This window comes from Parasteatoda tepidariorum, chromosome 2 (genome assembly GCF_982258835.1).
Source record: "Parasteatoda tepidariorum strain Cologne lab strain chromosome 2, Ptep-v5.0, whole genome shotgun sequence".
NCBI lineage: Eukaryota > Metazoa > Arthropoda > Arachnida > Araneae > Theridiidae > Parasteatoda > Parasteatoda tepidariorum.
The window spans coordinates 71,977,417-71,999,443 of NC_141756.1; the positions used below are offsets into that span (position 1 = coordinate 71,977,417).

At 28.2% G+C, this 22,027-nt stretch overlaps 1 protein-coding gene across 1 annotated transcript in view; it reads left to right on the top strand.

Annotated features, from left to right (window-relative positions):
* Positions 1-22,027, top strand: part of LOC107444002 (synaptogenesis protein syg-2) — a 93,742-nt gene that overhangs the window by 24,433 nt on the left and 47,282 nt on the right. The window contains exon 2 of the mRNA XM_087157518.1: positions 6,065-6,202. Coding sequence (XP_087013644.1) covers positions 6,065-6,202 — 138 coding nt within the window. The remainder of the gene's footprint in view (positions 1-6,064; positions 6,203-22,027) is intronic.

The following is a 22,027-nucleotide window of genomic DNA, read 5'->3' on the forward strand; positions in this document are numbered from 1 at the left end:
TAGAAAACTTATTGTTGCGAAGTTGCACCTATCTTAAATTTTGTCTCATCAATTGTATCAGTATTTTAAATTCCTAAGAAAATGTGTAAATTACATTTCGTTAATGTATTCATTTTGTTGTATAAAACACTTTTTTTGTATCTTTTACCAGATATTAAATCTTCTAGAACACTTATGAATCCAATCTTCATTGTGAATTCTTGTCAATATACGTATGAAGTATATTAAATATAAAAGCCAAAAGGGTAATTTGATAGAACTTTGAAAAAAAATTAGCTTTCTAAGGAAACATAAGAATTTCGATCAATACTTGAAAAAAATATCATAAATACTTCATTATTTTATTTGTTAAATATCATAGAAAACTCATTGTTGTTGGGTTAACCTTATCTTAAATTTTGTCTCATCAATTGTATCAGTATTTTGATTTTAAAAAAAATGTGTTGATTACATTTTTTTAATGTATTCATTTTGTTGTATAATACATTTTTTTTGTATCTATTGTAACATATATTAAATTTTTACCTAAATCTTTTACAACCCCGATGAATCCAATCTTCATAGGGAATTTTTATCAATATACGTATGACGTGTATTAAAAATAAAAGCCAAATGGATAATTTGAAGGAAAAAAAATTAGCTTTCTAAGGAAGCCCATCAGAATTTCGATCAATATTTGAAAAAAAGATCATAAATACTTTATTATTTTATTTGTTAAATATCATATAAAACTAATTGTTGTTAGGTTGACCTTATCTTAAATTTTGTCTCGTCAATTGTATCAGTATTTTGATTTTAAAAAAATGTGTAAATTGCATTTTTTTAATCTATTCATTTTGTTGTATAATGCAATTTTTTTTGTCTCTTGTAACATACAATGCATTTTTACTTAAATCTTCTACAACACCAATGAATCTAATCTTCATTGCGAATTTTTATCAATATACGTATGACGTGTATTAAACATAAAAGCCAAATGGATAATTTGAAGAAGAAAAAATTAGCTTTCTAAGGAAGCCCATCAGAATTTCGATCAATACTTTAAGAAGAGACAATCAAAAAGATTAATTTAGAATTTAAGGAAAATTGAAGAAAAAATAATAAAGTTAGTCCTTGTACTAGTGACCTACATTTTGTTTTATCGAACATTAACCTTCTGAAATCGATTTAAGATTCTAACAACCAAAAAAAAAATGAAAGCGTTCATTTTGTTTTTCATGTCAAGTCTCTCATTATCAGAAAATATCAAAATGCGAGCAGTGTATGAAGAATTTTCGAAAAATATATCGGATTTCAATAAAATGAACATAATGAAGCTTTCTTTTCTTTATTTTTATAATCTCAAGACAGAAAAATCTCAATTGATAACATGCGGAAAGTCTTTTAAGAATTTTGAATTCCTTGGATAAAGTCATTTAGCTATTAAACTAAGACAGTTTAAAAAGAATTACTAAAACGAATTTTTCTGAATCGCTTATTTTAAATCCTCTTTTTATAAGAAGCTCAAATGCACTGATATTTTAGCAAATCCTCATCGTTGTCTGATATAGTTATCGACGTTTTATTTTGACCTTTAAACTGAATTCAACAAAAGCTAGGCAAGAAGTTGAATTTAATTTTTCATTAAAGAAAAATTTAAATTGTAGATAAGGTGAAGAACTAAGTTGTTAGAAACTGAACTTTTAATTGAAAGTATGAAGAGTCCCTGATATTATCTTCAACAAACAAGTAAGTCATTTCGGGGAAATTATTAACTAATATTTTAAATATTTTCATCCTAAAATATGGTGAGAGTAAAATGATATTAGATTAAAGCTAAAATTTTTCGATGGAAAAGCATAAATATCACAAATGATTGAAATCTATTTATAACACTGATTTTTGAAACGTTCCTATAGTATATGATTGCCTAACGCAAATATTCATTTTTATTTTATAGAACATTATAGGAGTTAAATACACATATCAATTAAATATAAAGTTCTTATGTGATTACTAAAGTCTAATAATAATTTGGAATTGCTGAAACATCAGATTATAATTTATTTAAATAACCAAATTTCAGGACATATTGCAGAAAAAAATATATTTCAATGTTAAGACCACTTCAAATAAGTAAAAGAGAGCTTTTTTTCTAAAATATAATATGTTTTACATGACAGTTAAATTATTCAGAAAGGGCTTAGTACATATTCGGATTTTAAATTTGTTAAAAAAAATAATATTTAGAATGACATCTGTAAAGCATTAATAGGAAAAAGAGAAAAAAAATTAAAAGAAAAAAAATAGAAAAATTGCAATTTAGAATTTCTGAAATATTAAATTCTAATTTATTTCAATATTTCAAATTCCACAATTTTTAGGATAAAAATATACATTTAAATGTTATAACCACGGCAAATATAAAAATATAACTCAGTTTATTTCTAGCAAATATTTAAACTATTTTACAAATTATTATTTCATATTCGAATCTCTATATTTTTCCATTTGATAGGAAAAATAATTATCAGAATAAAACATCAATATGAAAAAGTAGAAAATATATGAAAGGAAAAAAAATTCACTTATGAAACTAATTGCAATTTAGAGTATCTTAAGTATTAATGTCTAAATCATTTCACGATTCCAAATCGCATCATATGTAAGAAAATAGTATATATTCAAATATTATATCCACCGCAAATACAGACACATAATTGAGTTTATTTCGAACATATCTGCTTTATTTTATACTTAAACTATTCCTCAAGGAATTTACAGCAGATTCGGATCTCATTCTTTCCCGTAAGTTAGGAAAAATAATGTTCAGAATAAAAGCTGCAAGACATCAATATGAAAAAGAAGAAAATAACTAACAGAAGAAAACCACGTAATGTAATCAGCAACCGCCAAACGCCACAAGAACGTTGACAGTGGTGACAGCGACTTCCCCGACATTGATTATATGGGAATGACATATTCCTTCAAGATGCCTCCGAATTCTTTTTAGTGTCGGTTGATATGCCACACAGGGCTTTCTTGGGCACACACTGGTGACAAATATTCAATATAGAACGTAATATCAGGGATTTTTCGTTCCATGGAACCATTTCTCTACTCTTGCTTATCAATAAAATAAACACTTGTGAAATAGTTTAAAATATGTGTTTAAAAATAGCAAAGTATCTGACTATTATAGTATTCTTTTTTTTAATCTTTTTTATTTTGCTTTAACTAATTTTTTTCTGTTAATTTTATTGAAATGTAATAATAGCTTTTTTTTCATTGCTTCGTGACATTTAATGTAAAGCAAATGTTTTAAGATTCCATATTTGTTGCGCACCACCTATAATAAGTTTCGCTTTCGATGATTAGTTTGTATTTCTGGAATTGGTTTGCGTAAATGAATATATAATTGATGAATATATGTTTATACATATCAAAGAAAAAAAAAGAAGAATTGCATAAAAATGAATAAATATATTTAAATTTTTTTTTCCGATTCCATGAAAGCCATCTATTTTCTTTAAAAGTAAGGAATGCTGTCCGCTTTTTTCGCGATATCTTACAGGCTATTTGTAGAAAATAATTTAATTAGCATTTCATTTTGTAAAAGAATTCTCTCTATAATTAAAGCATCTTGAGGGATGGAATTATTCCCTCAGAGATTTTAATTTTTTGTTAAATTTCCAAACTAATATACTTTAAGCAAACTAATATATTTTTTATTTGGGGTATACTTATAGTTCTCGAACAACAAGTGATGAAAATTACAATGACAATCTACCAATGTAGGCACATTATTAAAAACTCTAGAAAATTGTGATTTTGCTTTGGATTCCAAATGCAGACAAATCAGTTTATTACATACTTTGATTTCAAATAATCTAGTATTTGACGAGAGCATTTAAAATATGTTTTGTTTAATGCCAAAGATGCACTTCTTAAAATTATGTTGATAAGATTATAGCTTGAAATTAATGAGAGAATGTTGACGAACCTCTTTAAAATTACTCTATTGAAGCTAACAAAAGAATATTGGTCTGCATATGGTAATTTCATTTTCTTTAAAAGCATATAAAAATGCTTTTTTTAAAAAAAAAGAATTTCGAGAATTGCGTGTACACGGAGAAAAATGTATGGTCAAAACTGCCAGAATATGGTAAAATTTACCATGCCTGAGAACACTAAAAAACATGGTAATTTTTACCAAATTTATTTGGTTAAGTTAGCTATAAAATATGGTTGTATAATGAATGATAAAATTTGCTAAATGCAAAAATTTTGGTAATTTTACCGTGATATCTTAGAGCATACCATAAACAACATTTATTCGGTTAGATTTAAAATTCAGTTTTTATATTTTACTGAATAAGTTGTAATGAGATCTATAATTTTTGAAGCCAGAAATTACTATTAACTTTTATCATATGAACGGAAAAATGCCAATGTTTAAAATATGGCTTTATAATGCATGATAAAATTTGGTGTATGTGAAAATTTTGGTAATTTTATCATGATATCTTAGAGCATGCCATAAGCAACATTTATTCGGTTAAATTTACCATTCAGTTTTTATATTTTACTGAATATGTTGTAATAAGAACTATAATTTTGGAAGTCAGAAGTTACGATTAACCGTTATCATACAAACGGAAAAATGCCTAATGAATTGTTTAAATACCATACCAAGAACCCCTTCGTAATGACTATCTCTAATCAAAGCAACCAAAGAAGAAACACCATTATGTTTATGGTACCAAACGTATTCCATAGTGTAGAAACCTTTGACTAGCGATATCTGAACAATTGCTAATCGTTTCTGTCACAAACTTTGTAACATGGTGTATTTTATTCAACTTTTTTCAATTTATCATATTTTGTCTGCAATAATTTTAACTGAATATTACTAAACATATTTATTTTCCCCATGTACCATCACATTCAAATCATAGTTAACAATTTATAAGCATCAGCTGTCCCTACTACAAATAAAGGGCATCTTTCAAGGGTGGTCTGCAAGAATTACAGAAATTTTGATACACTATAGTTGCATTGAAATTTTTGAGCATCCATGCAGACGTCAGTCACATTTTTGATAGTTCAATTTACCTTATACAGATAAAAGAGCTGTTTTCATGATTATTCTTCATGAATCTCGGGAAATCTTATTTTTAACTCACGCACTGAATGGTGATTCTGGATGCGTCATTGTCTAGTTTTCAATTTAAGCAGCACATAGAGATCACTGACTCTTGCAAAAAGAAAAAAAATAATGTGTACAAGCACTTGCCTAATATTTGCTTTTCTTCATGTTCTAGAAATTGGAAGAATAGTTGCCTTAAAAGGAACTTTAGTAAATAAATAATCAAAATATGAATGATTATCGCAAGAAGAAATTCCTTAGATTGAAGGATAAAGGTAAAGTTATTGAGGATGCTGAAAAAGGAAATGAGTAGACGACGCAGTGACATCACATTATTAAATTTAAAATTACAGAGTAGGGAAATATATTTTTTTTCCACCCTGATTCTGTTTCCTTCCTGCTTGTCCTGCTCACGTTCTTAATTGCTTAGGAGCTTGCTGGAAGCAGTAGTTGGTTGAGCAGGAGAAGATTTTCGATGTTCTCAGGTGACGGAGTCTTTTGAACACCAGGCCTTCCTACACCAGGGGGATGAGTAACAACAGCAAAACACCTTCTATGAGATAACGCGCAAAAACAGAGAGAGCACCATGCATCAAAAATCAACCGAATTAGGAGTAGACTAATTCAGAAATGTGAATTTGTATAAAGAAACAACACACATGGATTGCGTTTAAAAACTGAAATTTCTGCTATCAAGTCGGACTGATGGAATAAACTATTTTATTCCTGACATCTGTCAAAAAAAATTTTTGTTCTTCTTTTACAACACGCTTTAATAGTCTACATGTTTGACAATTTAGAAACGTATATTTTGCTGAATATGTTTCACAGACAGTATTATTTTTAAATTAAATTCCCTAAATATTAGTTCCTTATTTTGTTATATTTCATAAATGTACATTTCCTAAATATTTAGTTATGTATTTTGTTTTTCAGTTTCGTATAGTGAAAATCAATTCTTCCGAGTGAGGCCAAAGGATCAAGAAAGTAAAGAAGGCGATGAAGTAGAATTTAAGTGTCATATTGGCAACAGAGCAGGTTCAGTTCAATGGAGTAAAGATGGTTTTCTTTTAGGTAATTTTGCATTTTTTATTTCTGTTTACAGCAAAGTTATAATTTTTGCTTATTAATATGCGAAATCACTTTAATACAAAATTACGAAGAATAATAATATCATAAAATTAATCTAATTGATGTAATTTAGCTCAAAGCAAAGTCTACGCTTTAATTAAATTTATAAAACTTTGAGTAGAATATTATTTAGTAATATTTGTGTTTTCCATTTGTGTTCATGACTCTTAACCTATGAGTCTTTTGAAAAGAATGAAGGAAACATGATAATTATGCAAAATAACTTTTATCTAAATGAATTCCCTATAATTTTTTTATGCAATTTTAGCATAAAATTCACTGTGCAATATTATACACATTTAATTCAATTACTTATGAATATTTTTTTTCAAATTTTCCAACCTAAAGGGTCTTGTTTTTTTTAGTAAACTATTACTCATGATTGAGACAATCCTACTGTCGTTATAAACACAATACACAAGCAACACTTTTAAAAGCCACAAACCAATAAAACCACACCAATTTCCCCCCCCCCCCCGTTTTTTAGCAAACAGTATTTTAACAAAATATAGTTTGGCTATTTACTCAGTTTAACTGCTTAGAGCTTGATGACAAAGCTTAGGTCAGTCCGAGTTTAAATATATTTGTTTTTTAAAGTTCTGTGTATAAGAATATTACTGTCATTATAAACTTTTAAAAGCCACAATACACAAGCAACACTTTTAAAAGCCACAAAGTTCTGTGTATAAGAAATTTAAGCTGTTTTTTTTTTAACCTAGTACATACAAGAAAAATTATTACATATCTAACACATGAATCTCCATTTTAATATTTTAACTGTAAGTCTCTAATGAGTAAACACCAAAATATGTTTTATTTAAAAAATTATTTTTGCATTAAAATACGATAGAGTATCCCCTAAAATCATATTTGTCCTCATAATTGATCTTCATATTTGTTAAATTAATATCTTTTTAACAATTATCTCAAAAACTATAGGTCTAGAGATAATATCTAATAAAGAGACAAACTAAGTTATTTATTTTCTCTTCAATGCAATTTAACATTTTGAATCTTGATTAAACGTAAGGTGTATCCCACCCTAACAATCACTCAGTTATTGGACTTAAAGCAAACTTGTAAAAATTAAATCTTTAAAAATATGGATCAAACTACATGTTTACACATTCTGCACCACAAGAACATAAAAAAAATCTTTTTTTTTAAAGGTAGAAAAGTGTTAGGCTAAAGTAAACCCATTTTGATTGCCTGTGACACTTGGTTACAAATCTAACTAAGAAAATTTAGAAGTTAAGATCACAAATATCAGAACTTTTAAACGAGTAATCACTTTAAGAAATGACAAGTATGTTAATTTCCATAATGATTCTCTCTGTTATGTATTATGCAAAATTAAATGACTTTTATCTAAAGCATAATATCCAGCTCTGTTTGGTGACCAGTTTATAATTCAAGCGTATCAATTTTACTGGCCCCAGTGGTTAGTAAATCTGACTTTTGCCAGGAGAAGGAAGGTACCCGACTCTGTTAGGACCCACCGAGCGCATGCGATTTGCGACACAACAATCTGGGGAATCAAAATTCCTTATGGTCGGTCACTGAGCAATGCCACGGGTACATGGTTCTGGAGAATATTTCCTTCCTCTTCAGATCTATGTCTAAACTAAAAAAGTGGCCTCACAAATGAGTAGTGCTGCCATCTATCTGTGATTTTAAGCTAAAACACATTTTTGCCCTTGCGGTGCTCGTCAAGTCTTTGCATCTTCCTTACTTAATTAGCAACAAAGTCAATGGCTGTAATCTTGGCTTGTCCAAGTGTCATTCGAAATAACTATTTCTAAATTATGGAAGGCTTAGAAGGACTGTCCGATCAGACCTCTGCTCTGCTTCATTCTCATTTACTTTTAGGGATCTTCCTGTGAACATTTAATCAAATTCTCTAACTCACAAAAATGCCAATTTTCCAGGTTTTCAAATAGGTTTTTTGTTTCATTGTTAGAGACCTATTTCAACTTACTCATTTTTAAAAATAATAATAAAAGAAATAAGGGAATATATTAATGGACTTTTTTTACGTTAGCATTTCTCGACTAAGCTAATTATTATTAACATTTTTCGTTCTAAACATTTTTTGAAGCAATTTATGTTTAAAAAGAGTTTCGTTTTCTCATTTGCTAAACAAATTAAGAAACACTGATGTTTTTCAAAATATTGAACTAAAAAAAATAACCTTTATGGAATATTTAAGCTAAAAAAAATACAATGCAAAATTTTAGTAAGGAATTTTTTTATTGTTATTAATCTTAAGATTTTGCTTTTGTATTTTTCTATTGATGATATTTTGTTACTTATGATTCGTAAAATGAGAAGTAATGTTTACAAATACTGAAGAGAATATTTCACATTTAATGGGTATTGTATTAAAATATTTACCCCTTTATTTACCCTAAAACCATAATTATGTTTAAGAATACGTGTTTCTGACTGAACTAATATTTCTTATAAAATAACTTTTTTGTGAAGAAACAGAAAAAAACATTTACGATCTTAGCGTCCATATATTTTAAAAATTAAGTCAAAATAAAAATTAAAAAAGTGTTAGCATTAGCGAGATGAAAAGATTGATCATGTGAATAAGAAAAGAGGAGAAAAAAAAGAAGCCAAAAATCACTGCCGTTATAGAAGGAGAAAGAAATAACTAATCGAATATTTTAGCTAAGATATTATGCAATATTTTAGCCAAGAATTTTTTTATTGAAAATTTTCTTATGATGTTTTTGTACCTTAATATTGATGATGTTTTGTTAGTTATGATTTATAGAATAAGATATAATATTTACAAACATGATTTTATTAAAACATAATTATGCTTAAAAAAGCACTCTTCCTACTGAAATACTATTTCTTACTAAACTCAGTTTCTGTGACCAAACAAAGCAAAAAATACAAGATTTTGAAGTCCAAATATATATTTTTTTTAATTATTATTCTTAGTATTTTTTCTGCATCTTAATATTGAGGCTGTTTTGTTAGTCGTGATTTGTAGAATCAGACGCAATACTTACGAATATTGAACGGTATTTTTTTTCCAACCAAACAAAACAAAAAATACAAGCTTTTGAAGTCCATATATATTTTAAAAATCAAGTCAAAATGAAATAGTGTTAGCTATAGCCAGATGAAAGAATAGACCATGAGAATAAAAAAAAAGAAGAAAAAGAAGCCAAACATCGCTGTCGTGGGAAAAGGTCAAATAATGGCCATAATGCTTCAAGCGTTACTAAAATCAAATAGAATAATTCTTTTCCTCTTCCACGTATTTACAAAGAAAACAAGGAATTGCGGTTTTGGATTCGTTTTCAAAATTGTTGGAGCGCAAAAGATTTAGCCAAGCGCAAGGAAGACAAATAAAGAAAGGCTCCCTCGAGATTAAGTTATTTAGTCCTATTTGTGTGCCCAGAAAAAAGAATCGAAATGAAAAATCTTGGAAAGATTTTTAGAGCTAACGGCTGACTGACCAAAAGTTAGAACACATTTGGCGGTTTTAATATGAAGTTGCGTTTTGAGTTTATATTTCGTGAATTACTGGAACCCGAGAAATCTTGAGCTGCTAAAAAAGAAGAAACGTCAACTACATTTGTTTCATTGCCCTTTTGAATATTTCTTGTTTTATTATCTGTTTACAGTGATACAAAAACATGTTTTAAAGGACATTAATTTGTAAGAAATATTCAGAAAAAGTTTTTTTTTTTATCTTTATTACTTTCTCTAAATACAAATATGAATTTATTAAAGTTTTATAATAATAAGCTTTTGATAATTTTTTTTGGTATATTTTATCACTATGACAATAAAAAAAAAGAAAATAAATAGATTTTAAAAGTATATAATACTTTCAAAAAATTTTTTTTTAAATTTTTAGTTTGGTTTATTGTTAAAAAAATTAAGTGAAAAGCCTTACACAAAAAATAGAGTAAATAAATATAAAAATCGAAGCTTTTTTTCTCTATTAATTGCATCAAAATAAAGAAAAGCTGAAAGAAATAAATTATTTTAAAGATAAGAAAAAGAAAAGTACATTTCAATAGAATATGTGAAAGCCATTTCTCAACGGAATACCATTTGCAATATCGGACCGAAGAATTGCGCACTGTTAAATTAATTATTTTTAACTATTTTCCAGTCTTAACAAGTCCAAAATATTATTAGCGGCTTGTAACATAAAAGAAATAAATAAAAATACATACTGAAACTTTACTTTTTTCCTTAAAGTTCTCTGAATAAGGCGCGGCTGGAAGATATAAATCCTTTAACAATTACTTACGTGTCCTTGGGGTCATTTTAATAATTTATTATCATTTCTTATGTTGTTTTAGAAGACGCACATGATTATCGAAGCGAATATTTTATAACTTTTTCTAATTTATGTTTAATTATACTGTATCAAAATTCCATGTGTTTATACACCGAAGAGCCATTACATTATGACCACCCTCCATCTATAACAATGGGTTCGCCCAGGTTTTCATGGTTTCTCGCCCGGAAACAATGTTTTCATGGGGCACATTAGGACCCGTAATCCTCATAGAACAATCCCTGACGTCTGTAAGCTACTTGAACATAGTTGCAGACCAGGTTCACCCATTCATAGCGACAGTTTTTCCTGCGGGGAATGGTGTTTGCCAACAGGATAATGCACCATGCCATAAGGGTTGAATCACCATGGATTGGTTCGAAGAACATTCCAGTGACTTTCAAGTCATGTCTTGGCCCCCAAATTCACCTGACCTTAATCCAATAGAGCATTTATGGTCCTACTTGGAAAATCAAGTTCGTGCTGCCAAGATACCACCTCGCAATGTGAGGGAATTGCAGGACCGCTTGGTACCATATACCTCAGACTACCTATCAGCACCTTGTGGAATCAGTGCCACGGCGGTTGCTAGCAGTTTTGAGGGCTAAAGGTGGTCCTACATGTTATTAGCCGGGTGGTCATAATGCAATGGCTCTTCGGTGTATATGTAGATTATTAAAGTAAACAATCATAGAAATGTCTGATAGCACCAAAAAGCGTCATTTTGACCCTCGTAAGAAAAACTTTCATTTTTGAAGTTTCATGCCCAGTTTTGATTTTGCAAGATTTCAAATAATGAGAAGATGATTAATAAGACATATACTGCGGTCCTCCGTGTTAAGAAAAATGTCACGCAATCAGATTTTGCAAATTATATGGTATTTCAGATACAATGTTCGAAGTAGCTTAGTTAAACTCTTATACTTTTTTTCAATGACAAAAACGTTATTTCGTCTTAAAGAAACCATGTACAGTGCGCAATAAAAGGACTACCCTGAATAACTTCTGCTCTAATGATCGATCTAGGACTCAATCCTAATTACTCGAGGGGGTGGATTCAAATATGCTAATAAATAAGTGCAGACGATATTTTACGTTACGAAATCAGACGCAAAGACGTACTTTCTTTGAATAAACACATATTTTCTCGATGGAGTAGGATTTCTGACACCCATAATATAGGGGGTATCCGCAATCTAGGAAATACGGTCACAATAGTTTCGTCAGAAGAGCACTCAAAGTTTGAACCCCCTTAATTTAAATTTTGCTTTTTGCGTATTTTGCTATTATCTTGAGAATTTCTTATGAGAATTGAAAATTTTTTGCACACGATTATAAAATTCGTTTATCCACAGATAATTCCATTAAAAAAATAACTTATAGTAAACATTCATTATTTTTTATTAATTTATATGATAATGATCTAAAAAATGTTTTATTGTTCAGTATATAAATTTTTAAGCATTTTAAAGAATATAATTTTACAAGGCAAAATACAAAATTTGAGCAAAATCGGTCGAATAGTTCCTGAGAAATTAAATTTTAAATATTTGATTTTTTTTTTTTAAAAAAAATTCAATTTCTCTGGAGCTATATAACCGATTTTGTTCAATTTTTTTTTTTTTTTGCTATGCAAAATTATATTCTTTAAAATGATGTAAAAGTTGTATATCTTACAATTCAAAATGTTTCCGACCATTATTAAATAGAATGATAAAAAATACCAAATATTTAGAGTTATTTTTTGCATGGGTATATTTTTGGATAAACGAATTTATAATCGTGTGCAATTTTTTTAATTTGCTTAAAACGTTCTCGAAATATAGCGAAATACGCAAAAACTAAAATTAACATTAAGGGGTTCAAACTGTGGAGCGCTCTCTTGGCCAAACTATTGTGAACGTATTTCCTAGATTTTGGCTACGCCCGATATTTTATGGTTCAAAAATTCAAATCCGTTAAAAAAAAAAAAAAAAAAAAAAGAAAAAAAAAAAAAAAAAAACGAAGGTGTGTTTAGAAGAAAATACATTTGTGTGTCTGATTTCATAACTTAAAATACCGTCTGCATTTATTAATTTGCATATTTGAGGTAACTGCCTTGAGCCATTAAGATTGAGTTCTAGAACATGAAGATCCGATTATTAGATCAAATCAAGATTATTTTTTTTTTTTGTGCACTGTACAACTTCCTTATAAACAGTTATTTTTATTCTAATACTGAACAAGAAAAACTGCTGTTAAATAGCTATTGCTTGTAAATCAAAATACAAATTTATAACATGGCGAAAAAGTCACATTTCTTTTAAGTACAAGTATTTTATTTTCAACTGACGCAAAATGAAAAAACAAATCTTTTTGAATGGTTATCGTAATTTATGCCAGTTGAAAAACAGCCCCAACTGAATGACAAATCTGATAATTTTTTTACATCAGTAAAATCTGCAAATGAATTTTTTTCGGTAAAAGAAATGCCCGCTACTTGGGATTGTACAGTCTAATCTGGAAAAAAAAATTCTGATATTTTGAGTGTCACTTCGTTGTCATGGTATCTATCTTCTGAATTGCAAAAAGAAATAAAACAATACATAAGTGAAAAAGAAAAAGAAGGCCATAACTCTAAAGAGTATTCACGTAAATTAGCTTGCAGAGGAAAGAATAGAGTAGAAGCCAAGCACTGTCCCTTACTATACAGTAGAACAAAATGACAGGCAAGATGCTACGGAATTATTCAACACTATGCGAAATTTACAAATGGCTCGGACTATTTTTACAATGTTTGTGATGGGGTTATTTTCAAGCCTTTGGATAGTTTTCGACAAATCTTTCATCCTACTAATTACGAATTGCTAGTTCATTCTTGCACTTTTTGAAAAGCTATGAATTAATGTTGTGCGCAATAAACAGCCCACAATCCATAAGGACGTAATAAAATTTCTCACAACTATGTGAATTTCTAGAAATCTAGAAATCTAGATTTCTAGATGTCTTACTGTTACTTTCACTACTTGCGGATATGCTGTAGTAAAGCCAGCCCTAATGTTTAACTAATGATGAAAATTCCTCATTTTAAAGCTTGTTGCGAAAATGATTCAATTTTGCGTATAGATTGAATTTGCATCTTTCGTTTGCTTTCGCATGACTAGCACTTCTTCCTATGAATAATGTGTAATACAATATTGTACAATATTGCCATTATTTTTTTTATTAACTTAATCTCTCAAAACCCTTATATATGGCATTTTTAACAATATTCAGCATCTAAAAAATTATTTACTTTGGTATGACGTCAATTTCAAATGAGGGTCAAATTGACTCCTCCAATTGCCGGTTTTAATGTAAGTCCAAAATCCGGCTGTTCTACTATTAAAAATAGTAAAAAAATGCCTAAAAATTTGGAACTTTTTCATAACGGAATACCAATTTTAATATAAGAGCCGGAGAATTCCGTATAATTGCATTAATTATTCTTAACTATTTCCCAGTTTTTTACAAAACCGAAATTCTTCTAACAAGTACTGACATTAAAAATAAGCAAATAAATAAATAAGAATATAAAACAAAATTCAAACCAAAATTAGAATAGGGAAAAGCTGCAAGAAATAAATACGTTGAAGATAAAAAAAAGAAGAAAAAATTTGAAATGGGATAGGTGAAAACAATTTTTCAACGTAATAATAACATAACAACAGAACAAAATGCTTACAGGATAATTAGGCATAATTACATTAATTACTTTAGCCATTTTCTAATATTTGCAAAACAAAAATTCTTCTAACGGCTTCTAATATTAAAAATAAATAAATAAATAAAAAGAAAAGCACAAACTTTGGCGTTTTTTTTTCTTCTTCAAAATGGATTTCTAACTTTCAACTCATAATGGTAGGAATGTTTAGTTAAAGTTATCAGTATAGGGAAAGGCTGCAAGAAATAAAATACTTTAAAGATAAGAAATGCTTTGAAATGGGATATGTGAAAGTCATTTCTCAACTGTAATACCATTCTCAATATACGGACCGGAGAACTTGAGTTAAATTCAACCATGCAAAAGCTTTTAAAGCTACAAAAGGAGAAAGGCACTATCTACCTATAGAAGAAGAAAAAAGAGCAATTTCTATACAGCATTCATTTTTTAACACTAAAAAAAAGAATGATAAAACATATTTGTGTGGTTTTTAAAGTTATTCCTGACCTTGTAGCTTTTTCTTTTAGAATACCAACTATTTCTAACTATTCCTACCTTAACATTTTATAACATTGTTTTTGGGCGCCAACCTTATAATATAGTTTAACATAAATTATTCATTTACTCAAGCTATAGAGAACAACAAATGCATTTTATGAAAATAGTTGCCTACTATGTCATTTAAAAAAAAGGTGCGTTAGTTTCTTTCTCTTTCTTTTCTTTATTTTTGAATGATTTTAAGGAACAGAATCACTAGGGAGCATATATGGCAGTACTTTTACTTTCGTTACTTGTACCGCCGGTACAAGTAAAAAGTACGTACTTTTACTTGTACTTCGTTACTTTTTAAATTTAGTACTTTTACTTGTACTTTCGTTACTTTTTTAGGAAAAAAGTACAAGTATTTGTAACGGAAATGTCGAATGAAATCGTTACTTTTTTCTAAAACTCGGTAAGCTTTCTAAAAAAAAAAATTAAAAAAAAAAAAATTAAAAAAAAATGCTTATGTTTTTTTTAATTTATAAAATTAGTGTGCAATATATATGCATTAACAGCTAACTTCGTGTTTAAATATCTTGACCTCCAGTGGAGCGCTTATTAGCGTGGAAGCACGTTCTGAGAAATTCTCGCAGCAGACTCAGTGACACCACTTTCGAAATGCAACTTTTTTGCAAAATGAATAAAAAAATTAATTAGCAAGTTATTTTCATTCCTTTTTGAGTTTTATGCATTCATTTAAAAAATTTAAAATAAAAAATTTTGGATTTTGTTATTACGTTTTTCAATTTTCTTTTTGAACTCACTAATAATAAATTTTTGTCTTAATACATTTTTTACTAAATATATTTGTACCTAGTACATTTTTTACTAAAATTATGTTTATACTCGACCTAGTCAAACAACGCCCAGTCAAATCTCTAAGAACTTCAGAACTACTTGTGCTATTGAAAACTATTATAATTACTATTTTAACTCTTGAAAACTCGAAGGTATTAATTTAGCCCCTGATACTAAAATTCGTTTACAAATTTTAATTATTCCGTTAGTTAGAAATGTTCGAAAAATGATTTTCTCTCATGACTTCAGCATTAGCTATTGTTACAAATAAAACTGTAGACTGTTCTGTTTCAACTTATACTACACATTCAATTATTTTTTACTAGCTCAAAGATCACAAAGCTATCTGAAACCCCGTGTTTGCTTTGTGTATGCTTGTGCTTTTAAAACGCGTTTCTATAGAGTAAAACAATTTTAAATTAATGGTAATTTAAATAAATAAAAATAAAAAACTAAAAATTAAAATCAATAGATAAAATTTCTTTTTCGTGTAAATCCATAAAAAATTTGATATTAAAATTATATTTGATTTTAAAATTATATTATAATATTCTTCCGAATTTGAAAATAAATTAATGTCCATAACTTTAAAAATTAAAAATAATTAAATAAATAACAGCTATTTTGCAAAAACATTAAAGAACATAAGAATATTATTCAATAAAGTTTTAGGTTACTTTGAATTTTCGATTTCCTAGAAATGTACTTTTAAATCGTTACTTTTTTTGTTCAGTACTTGTACTTTTACTTGTACTTTTTACTCGTTACTTTTTAAAATAAGAACTTTTTACTTTTTACTCGTTACTTTTATTAAAAATACTTGTACTTTTACTCGTTACTTTTTAAAAGTAACGTTGCCATATATGCTAGGGAGTAATTTAAAATATAATCAGTTAAAATCAATTTTTTAAAAAATCTTTCAATTAAATGAGTTTTTCGGAGATAAAGTCGTGATGAGTATATTTATTAATAAAAGAATAAGAGGGTTAAATATAAATTTAGAGTTATGAAATGTTAAGAAACTGGATTTTTTTCTCCTCTTAAGGAATGTATATTAGTTATTTTTTATTTATATACAACTCTTGCTTAGTCAGAACACTTATGAAACATATCAGGAATTTTTATTTTCTTCAGATACCAATTTATGTATCTTTTCAAAACATCAACATTTCGTTACTTCTTTTCCTTCGGCAAGTGTTTATTTCATAAAATACTTTCATGCAATAGAAGATATTTCTTCATTATTTTGTTGGAGAGTATTTAAGTTATGCGCATTATCGCTACTATCAATCTCTCTCTCTCTCTCTCTCTCTCTCTCTCTCTATATATATATATATATATATATATATATATATATATATATATATATATATATATATATATATATATATATATATATATATATACATATATATATAAATTTTGGTTCACTATAGCCGGGAGTTCACTATATCCGTTACGCAGGCAATTTAACTAATGGTTTCCAAGCTCCTCCCATTTATTACACATTATTCAAATAAATGACTGAAAAAAATTATAAAGTAACAAAAAATGTGTTATTTTTTATTACTCTTCGTCTTGCGTACAAAAAAAAACTAGTAATCTTTAGCTAATGAGCAATCCTCAACATCAGGTATGGAAACACTTCCCGACTCTCAGATAATTTTTCACGAATTTCTTTTATTCCGCTTTTTAAACCTGTCTAACCTGCCATTCGAGCACATAAAAGTAGTCTCATAAAATGGCGTAGCAAATTCATCGACATTTGTCCAGATACAGGAAGATTGCGACTTCTTCGCTTGGTGAACCTTCAATAATGCTTCTTCAAGATCCTTGTGATCTGCTTTTCACAACTTTTTTCTGCCCAGATTTGGATAGTTTCCTGCAAATATCAGCTTGATTGCATCCATTTTCAATTTTTCTGATTATGACCATTTTATTATCAATGGAGAACTCTTTACACTTACTGCTCGCCATAGTTAAATTTGAAACACTTGTTTGCAGGAATTTTTTTAACTGAACTGAGAGCAAAAAGGAGTTGAAATGAGGTTCTTATCAACACATATTAGTGTCCAATCCTTTGACCAATAATGAATAATTACTCATTCCCTCTGACAGAAAATGCATACTGATCCCACTGACACCTTACAGGTGCATCGTCTGCCGGGGTTGGAAACATCTGCTTGGTTTGTTTAGGTATGAGAAAGTGAGATAAAAAACGCAAACAAGAAGAAATGCTTATCGCTACAATCCGCTCTACGGATGGTTTTGAAAATCGGTATATATATTTATTTTGAAGTAGAAATTTCAAAATTATTACAAAATATTTTTTAAAAAATTCTGTCGGAGACAGAAAAAAGTTTATTATATCCCACTTCCTCACTTTTTTGATTCATTATATCCACAAAAAATAACATTATCCGTGTATAGCAAGGCACGGGACCGAACATTTCGTTCACTATATCCGGGCGTTCACTATAGCGGGGTTTGACTGCATATATATATATACTTACGATTAGCACTAATTATAATATATCATAAATAGGCTTCGCTTTTTGTTATTTTAAAAAGTTTTACTTAGAATATCAAATGATAATTAATTATTCCGTTTTATTGTCTGTGTATAGAATTCGATGATTACATGTGAAGTTGTACATGGTGTTATATTATTTAATACTAAATGCATACCTATGACATTTTACTCTTATAATAATTTATAATGTGACTTTTTTAATTCACTGCCTCTTCATTAAAATGCAGTATATAATTGCTCTATGTCTGCTTTTAAATACAATAAGAGCTAATCATTCTTTGTGAATAGCTTTCAGTGAACCTAATGACTCGGGAACCTACGCTATTGGTTTTCGACCTAATTAATCGAAACTGTGCGTTCGAATTAGAATTGCTAATTTGGTACAAGGTTTCTGAGTTCCTTTCAAACATTTCAGTATAAAATGGTAAAAAGAAAGTTTGCTTTTTTTATAACAGGGGATATCTCTGTTTCCAATCAATTATCTATTCAAGAATTTAGTTTCTTTCTTCCTCGCTCTACTAAATGTAAGAAAAATCTCTGAAAATAAATAAAATAATTAAAAATGACCTTAAATCGAAACAAATGTGTGTAAACAACATATCGATTAACACACTCAATGTCAAAAGTCAGCAACAATTTAGTAGCTTCATCTAAACTGTTCTGTTTCATTAAAATGGATGTCACTTACTCGGAATTTATTCAAGAACGAACGCGAACTTCGACTGAATTTCAATGCATTTTAACGATACGTTCAGAGGGAATCAAGAATACGTTTCACGTAATTGTATCGGATGACAGAATAAAGTGAAACGTGTCGGAAATAAATTTTTATTAACATTTTACATTTAAATTAATCTTTGAAAATTAGTCAATTTATAAAGGTACTCAATTTATAAGAGTAGGGGAGAGTGGGGTCAATTGTAACATTTTTTACTTAACTACTTTTAACTAACAAAAAATACAACATATTATTAGTATTAATTGACAGACGAGTAAAGTAGACTATCTTCTACAAGAAAAAAAAAAATACCTTATTTTAAATGTTATTATATCAGTTATTAACAATTTTTGACAGTCGTGCACTTGTTACAATTGTCCCCACTTACGGGGTCAATTGTAACAGTTCATAAATTCAACTAAAACGTAGTTAATTGTACATATTATCATAGTTGTGATAGATATTTTTTATTGATCAAAATAGTAGTGATATTTTGGGAGTAAAAATAATAATGAGCAGAGACCTAAAGGGTTAAACTTTTAACTTTAAGGGGTTAAAAAATTTAATTTATGCTGTGAAAGGTGACAAATAAAATAATGCACATGCAACATAATATAAATGATATAGAAAACTATTGGGGGTCCTTAAAGAGTTAAGTAATGGTTTGTAAACATAAGATTATTTATTTTCAGCTGTTACATTCGTCCCTTTACTTATTGTTACAATCGTCCCCAAGACGCCATTTCATCTTCATTTGTTTAAAACAATGCTAGTTAATTAACAAAACTAATATTTTTTTTTAAAAATATTACTTAAGGTGTCCACTTACATATTCGGTTAATAATTTTTATTTGTTTAAACAAAATTACTTTGTTACAATATAATATTCTAATACCAAAAAAAGTACTTAGGTAGCATGAAAATATCTTTTGTGATGTAACTCTTTCAAAAGTACATAAAAATGGTTGCCAGCAGGGGTGTACATGTAGATTTATTAAATACACTTTGTGCGACACCTGGGAACCACATATAGAACCCGACACTCGAAATTTTTGCTCTGTTACAATTGTACCCTGTTACAATTGACACCACTCTCCCCTACTCTTAGAAAGAAAATGAAAATTATATTACGGGTATCCTTAAAGAGAGAGCGTCTTGCAGGGAATTTTTATTTTTATGATACAAAATTTATTGAATTGAGTGAAAAAGAGCTTAAGAATATGTTTCACTGAATCGTATCGAATGATAGAATTTAGTGAATAATGACTGAAATAAATTTTTATTAACATTCAAATTAATCTTTGAAAATAAGTTAAATTATTAAAATACTCTTAAATATGAAAATGAAAATAATATTACGGTTAATCTTTAAGAGAGATTTATTTGCTAGAGATATGTTATTTTTATGATGCTAAATTTATTGAAGTGAGAGAAAAAGCAGCTTAAGAGTACGTTTCCAGTAATTGTATTGGATAACAGAATAATGTAAAACGTGTCGGAAATAAATTTTTATTAACATTTTGCATTTAAATTAATCTTTGAAAATTAGTCAACTTATAAGAGTACTCTTAGAAAGAAAATGAAAATTATATTACGGGTTTCCTTAAAAAGAGAGTGTCTTGCAAGGAATTTTTATATTTATGATGCAAAATTTATTGAATTGAGAGAATAAAGAGCTTAAGAATATGTTTCACGGAATCGTATCGAATGATAGAATATAGTGAAACATGCCTGAAATAAATTTTTATTAACATTCAAATTAATCTTTAAAAATAAGTTAAATTATTAAAGTAGTCCTCAATATGAAAATTATATTATGGTTAATCTTTAAGAGAGATTTATTTGCTAGAGATATGTTATTTTTATGATGTTAAATCTATTGAAGTGAGAGAAAAAGGAGCTTAAGAGTACGTTTCCCGTAATTGTATCGGATAGCAGAATAATGTAAAACGTGTAGGAAATAAATTCTTATTAAAATTTTACAGTAAAATTAATCTTTGAAAATTAGTAACTTTCTAAAAGTATTCTTAGAAAGAAAATTAAAACTATATTACGGGTACCCTTAAAGAAATATTGATTTCTAAGGAACTGTTATTTATATAATGCAAAATTCAATAAAAAGAGAGACAAAGTAATTAAGTTCACGTAATTGTATCGGATGACAAAATAAAGTGAAACGTGTTGGAAAACAAGTTTTAATTGACATTTTGCATTTAAATTAAACTTTGAAAATTAGTTTAAGGAAAATTATACTACCGGCACCCTCAAAGAGAGATTGTTTTGCAAGAAATTCTTGATTTTTAGAATGCAAAATTTACTGAAATGTGAGAAAAAGAGCTTATGAATATGTTTCACTTTACGGCAGAATAAATGTGAAGCGTGAAGGAAGTAAATTTATATGATAATGTTATCTATCACAAGTTTTATACTGTCTCCCGTTTTTTTTTTATTAGTCTTTTTAATTGGTTTTACTTTTACCTTTTAATTCTAATTAGATGTATATAGGTTTCTGCAATAACTTCATTCATTTTTTTGAAACTTAAACTTGTTTTTAATCTGAGTAATATACTATGTATATGTTCAACTATTGCATATTTTATCATTAATTATTTATAACATTTATAGAATATTATTATGTTTAATTTACAAGCTTGATACTCCCTATTTTTTTAACTGCGCAATATGAATATATTTTAGAATTAATTGCTTACTCACCGCATTTTTATATTGCTCTTCTTTTTAAGTCATACAGTGCCTTATTTATCAAAAAATATTTTTTCCCAATTTAATTATTTTTTACTTTTTGTAAGCGGAAACCAACTCTGGCTACCTAATAAGTTATCCCGCTCTACTTCTGCACATGTTATTTTTGGCCTGCGTTGACCACCCTCATGTAGACACCTGCATCCGGTCAGTTTGTTGGTATAGGAGTCAGTGTTTAATATGTTTATTTTTATTTTTCTCCCCTCTTTTTACCAACTTTCTGTAGCTGCGAAAGCTCTTATTACTTAAAAATATAGTTTTATATCTTAAGTTCCCTCATAACCTGTGAGGCATTTTTCTATTTCTCTTACATCATGTGAACTTTTTAATGCCTCTTAGTCGGAAATCATAAACTCTTGTCTTTTCCCCTTCTTGACCTTGGGATTTGTTCCCCTTTCACACGGGAGTGTCTAGGTCAC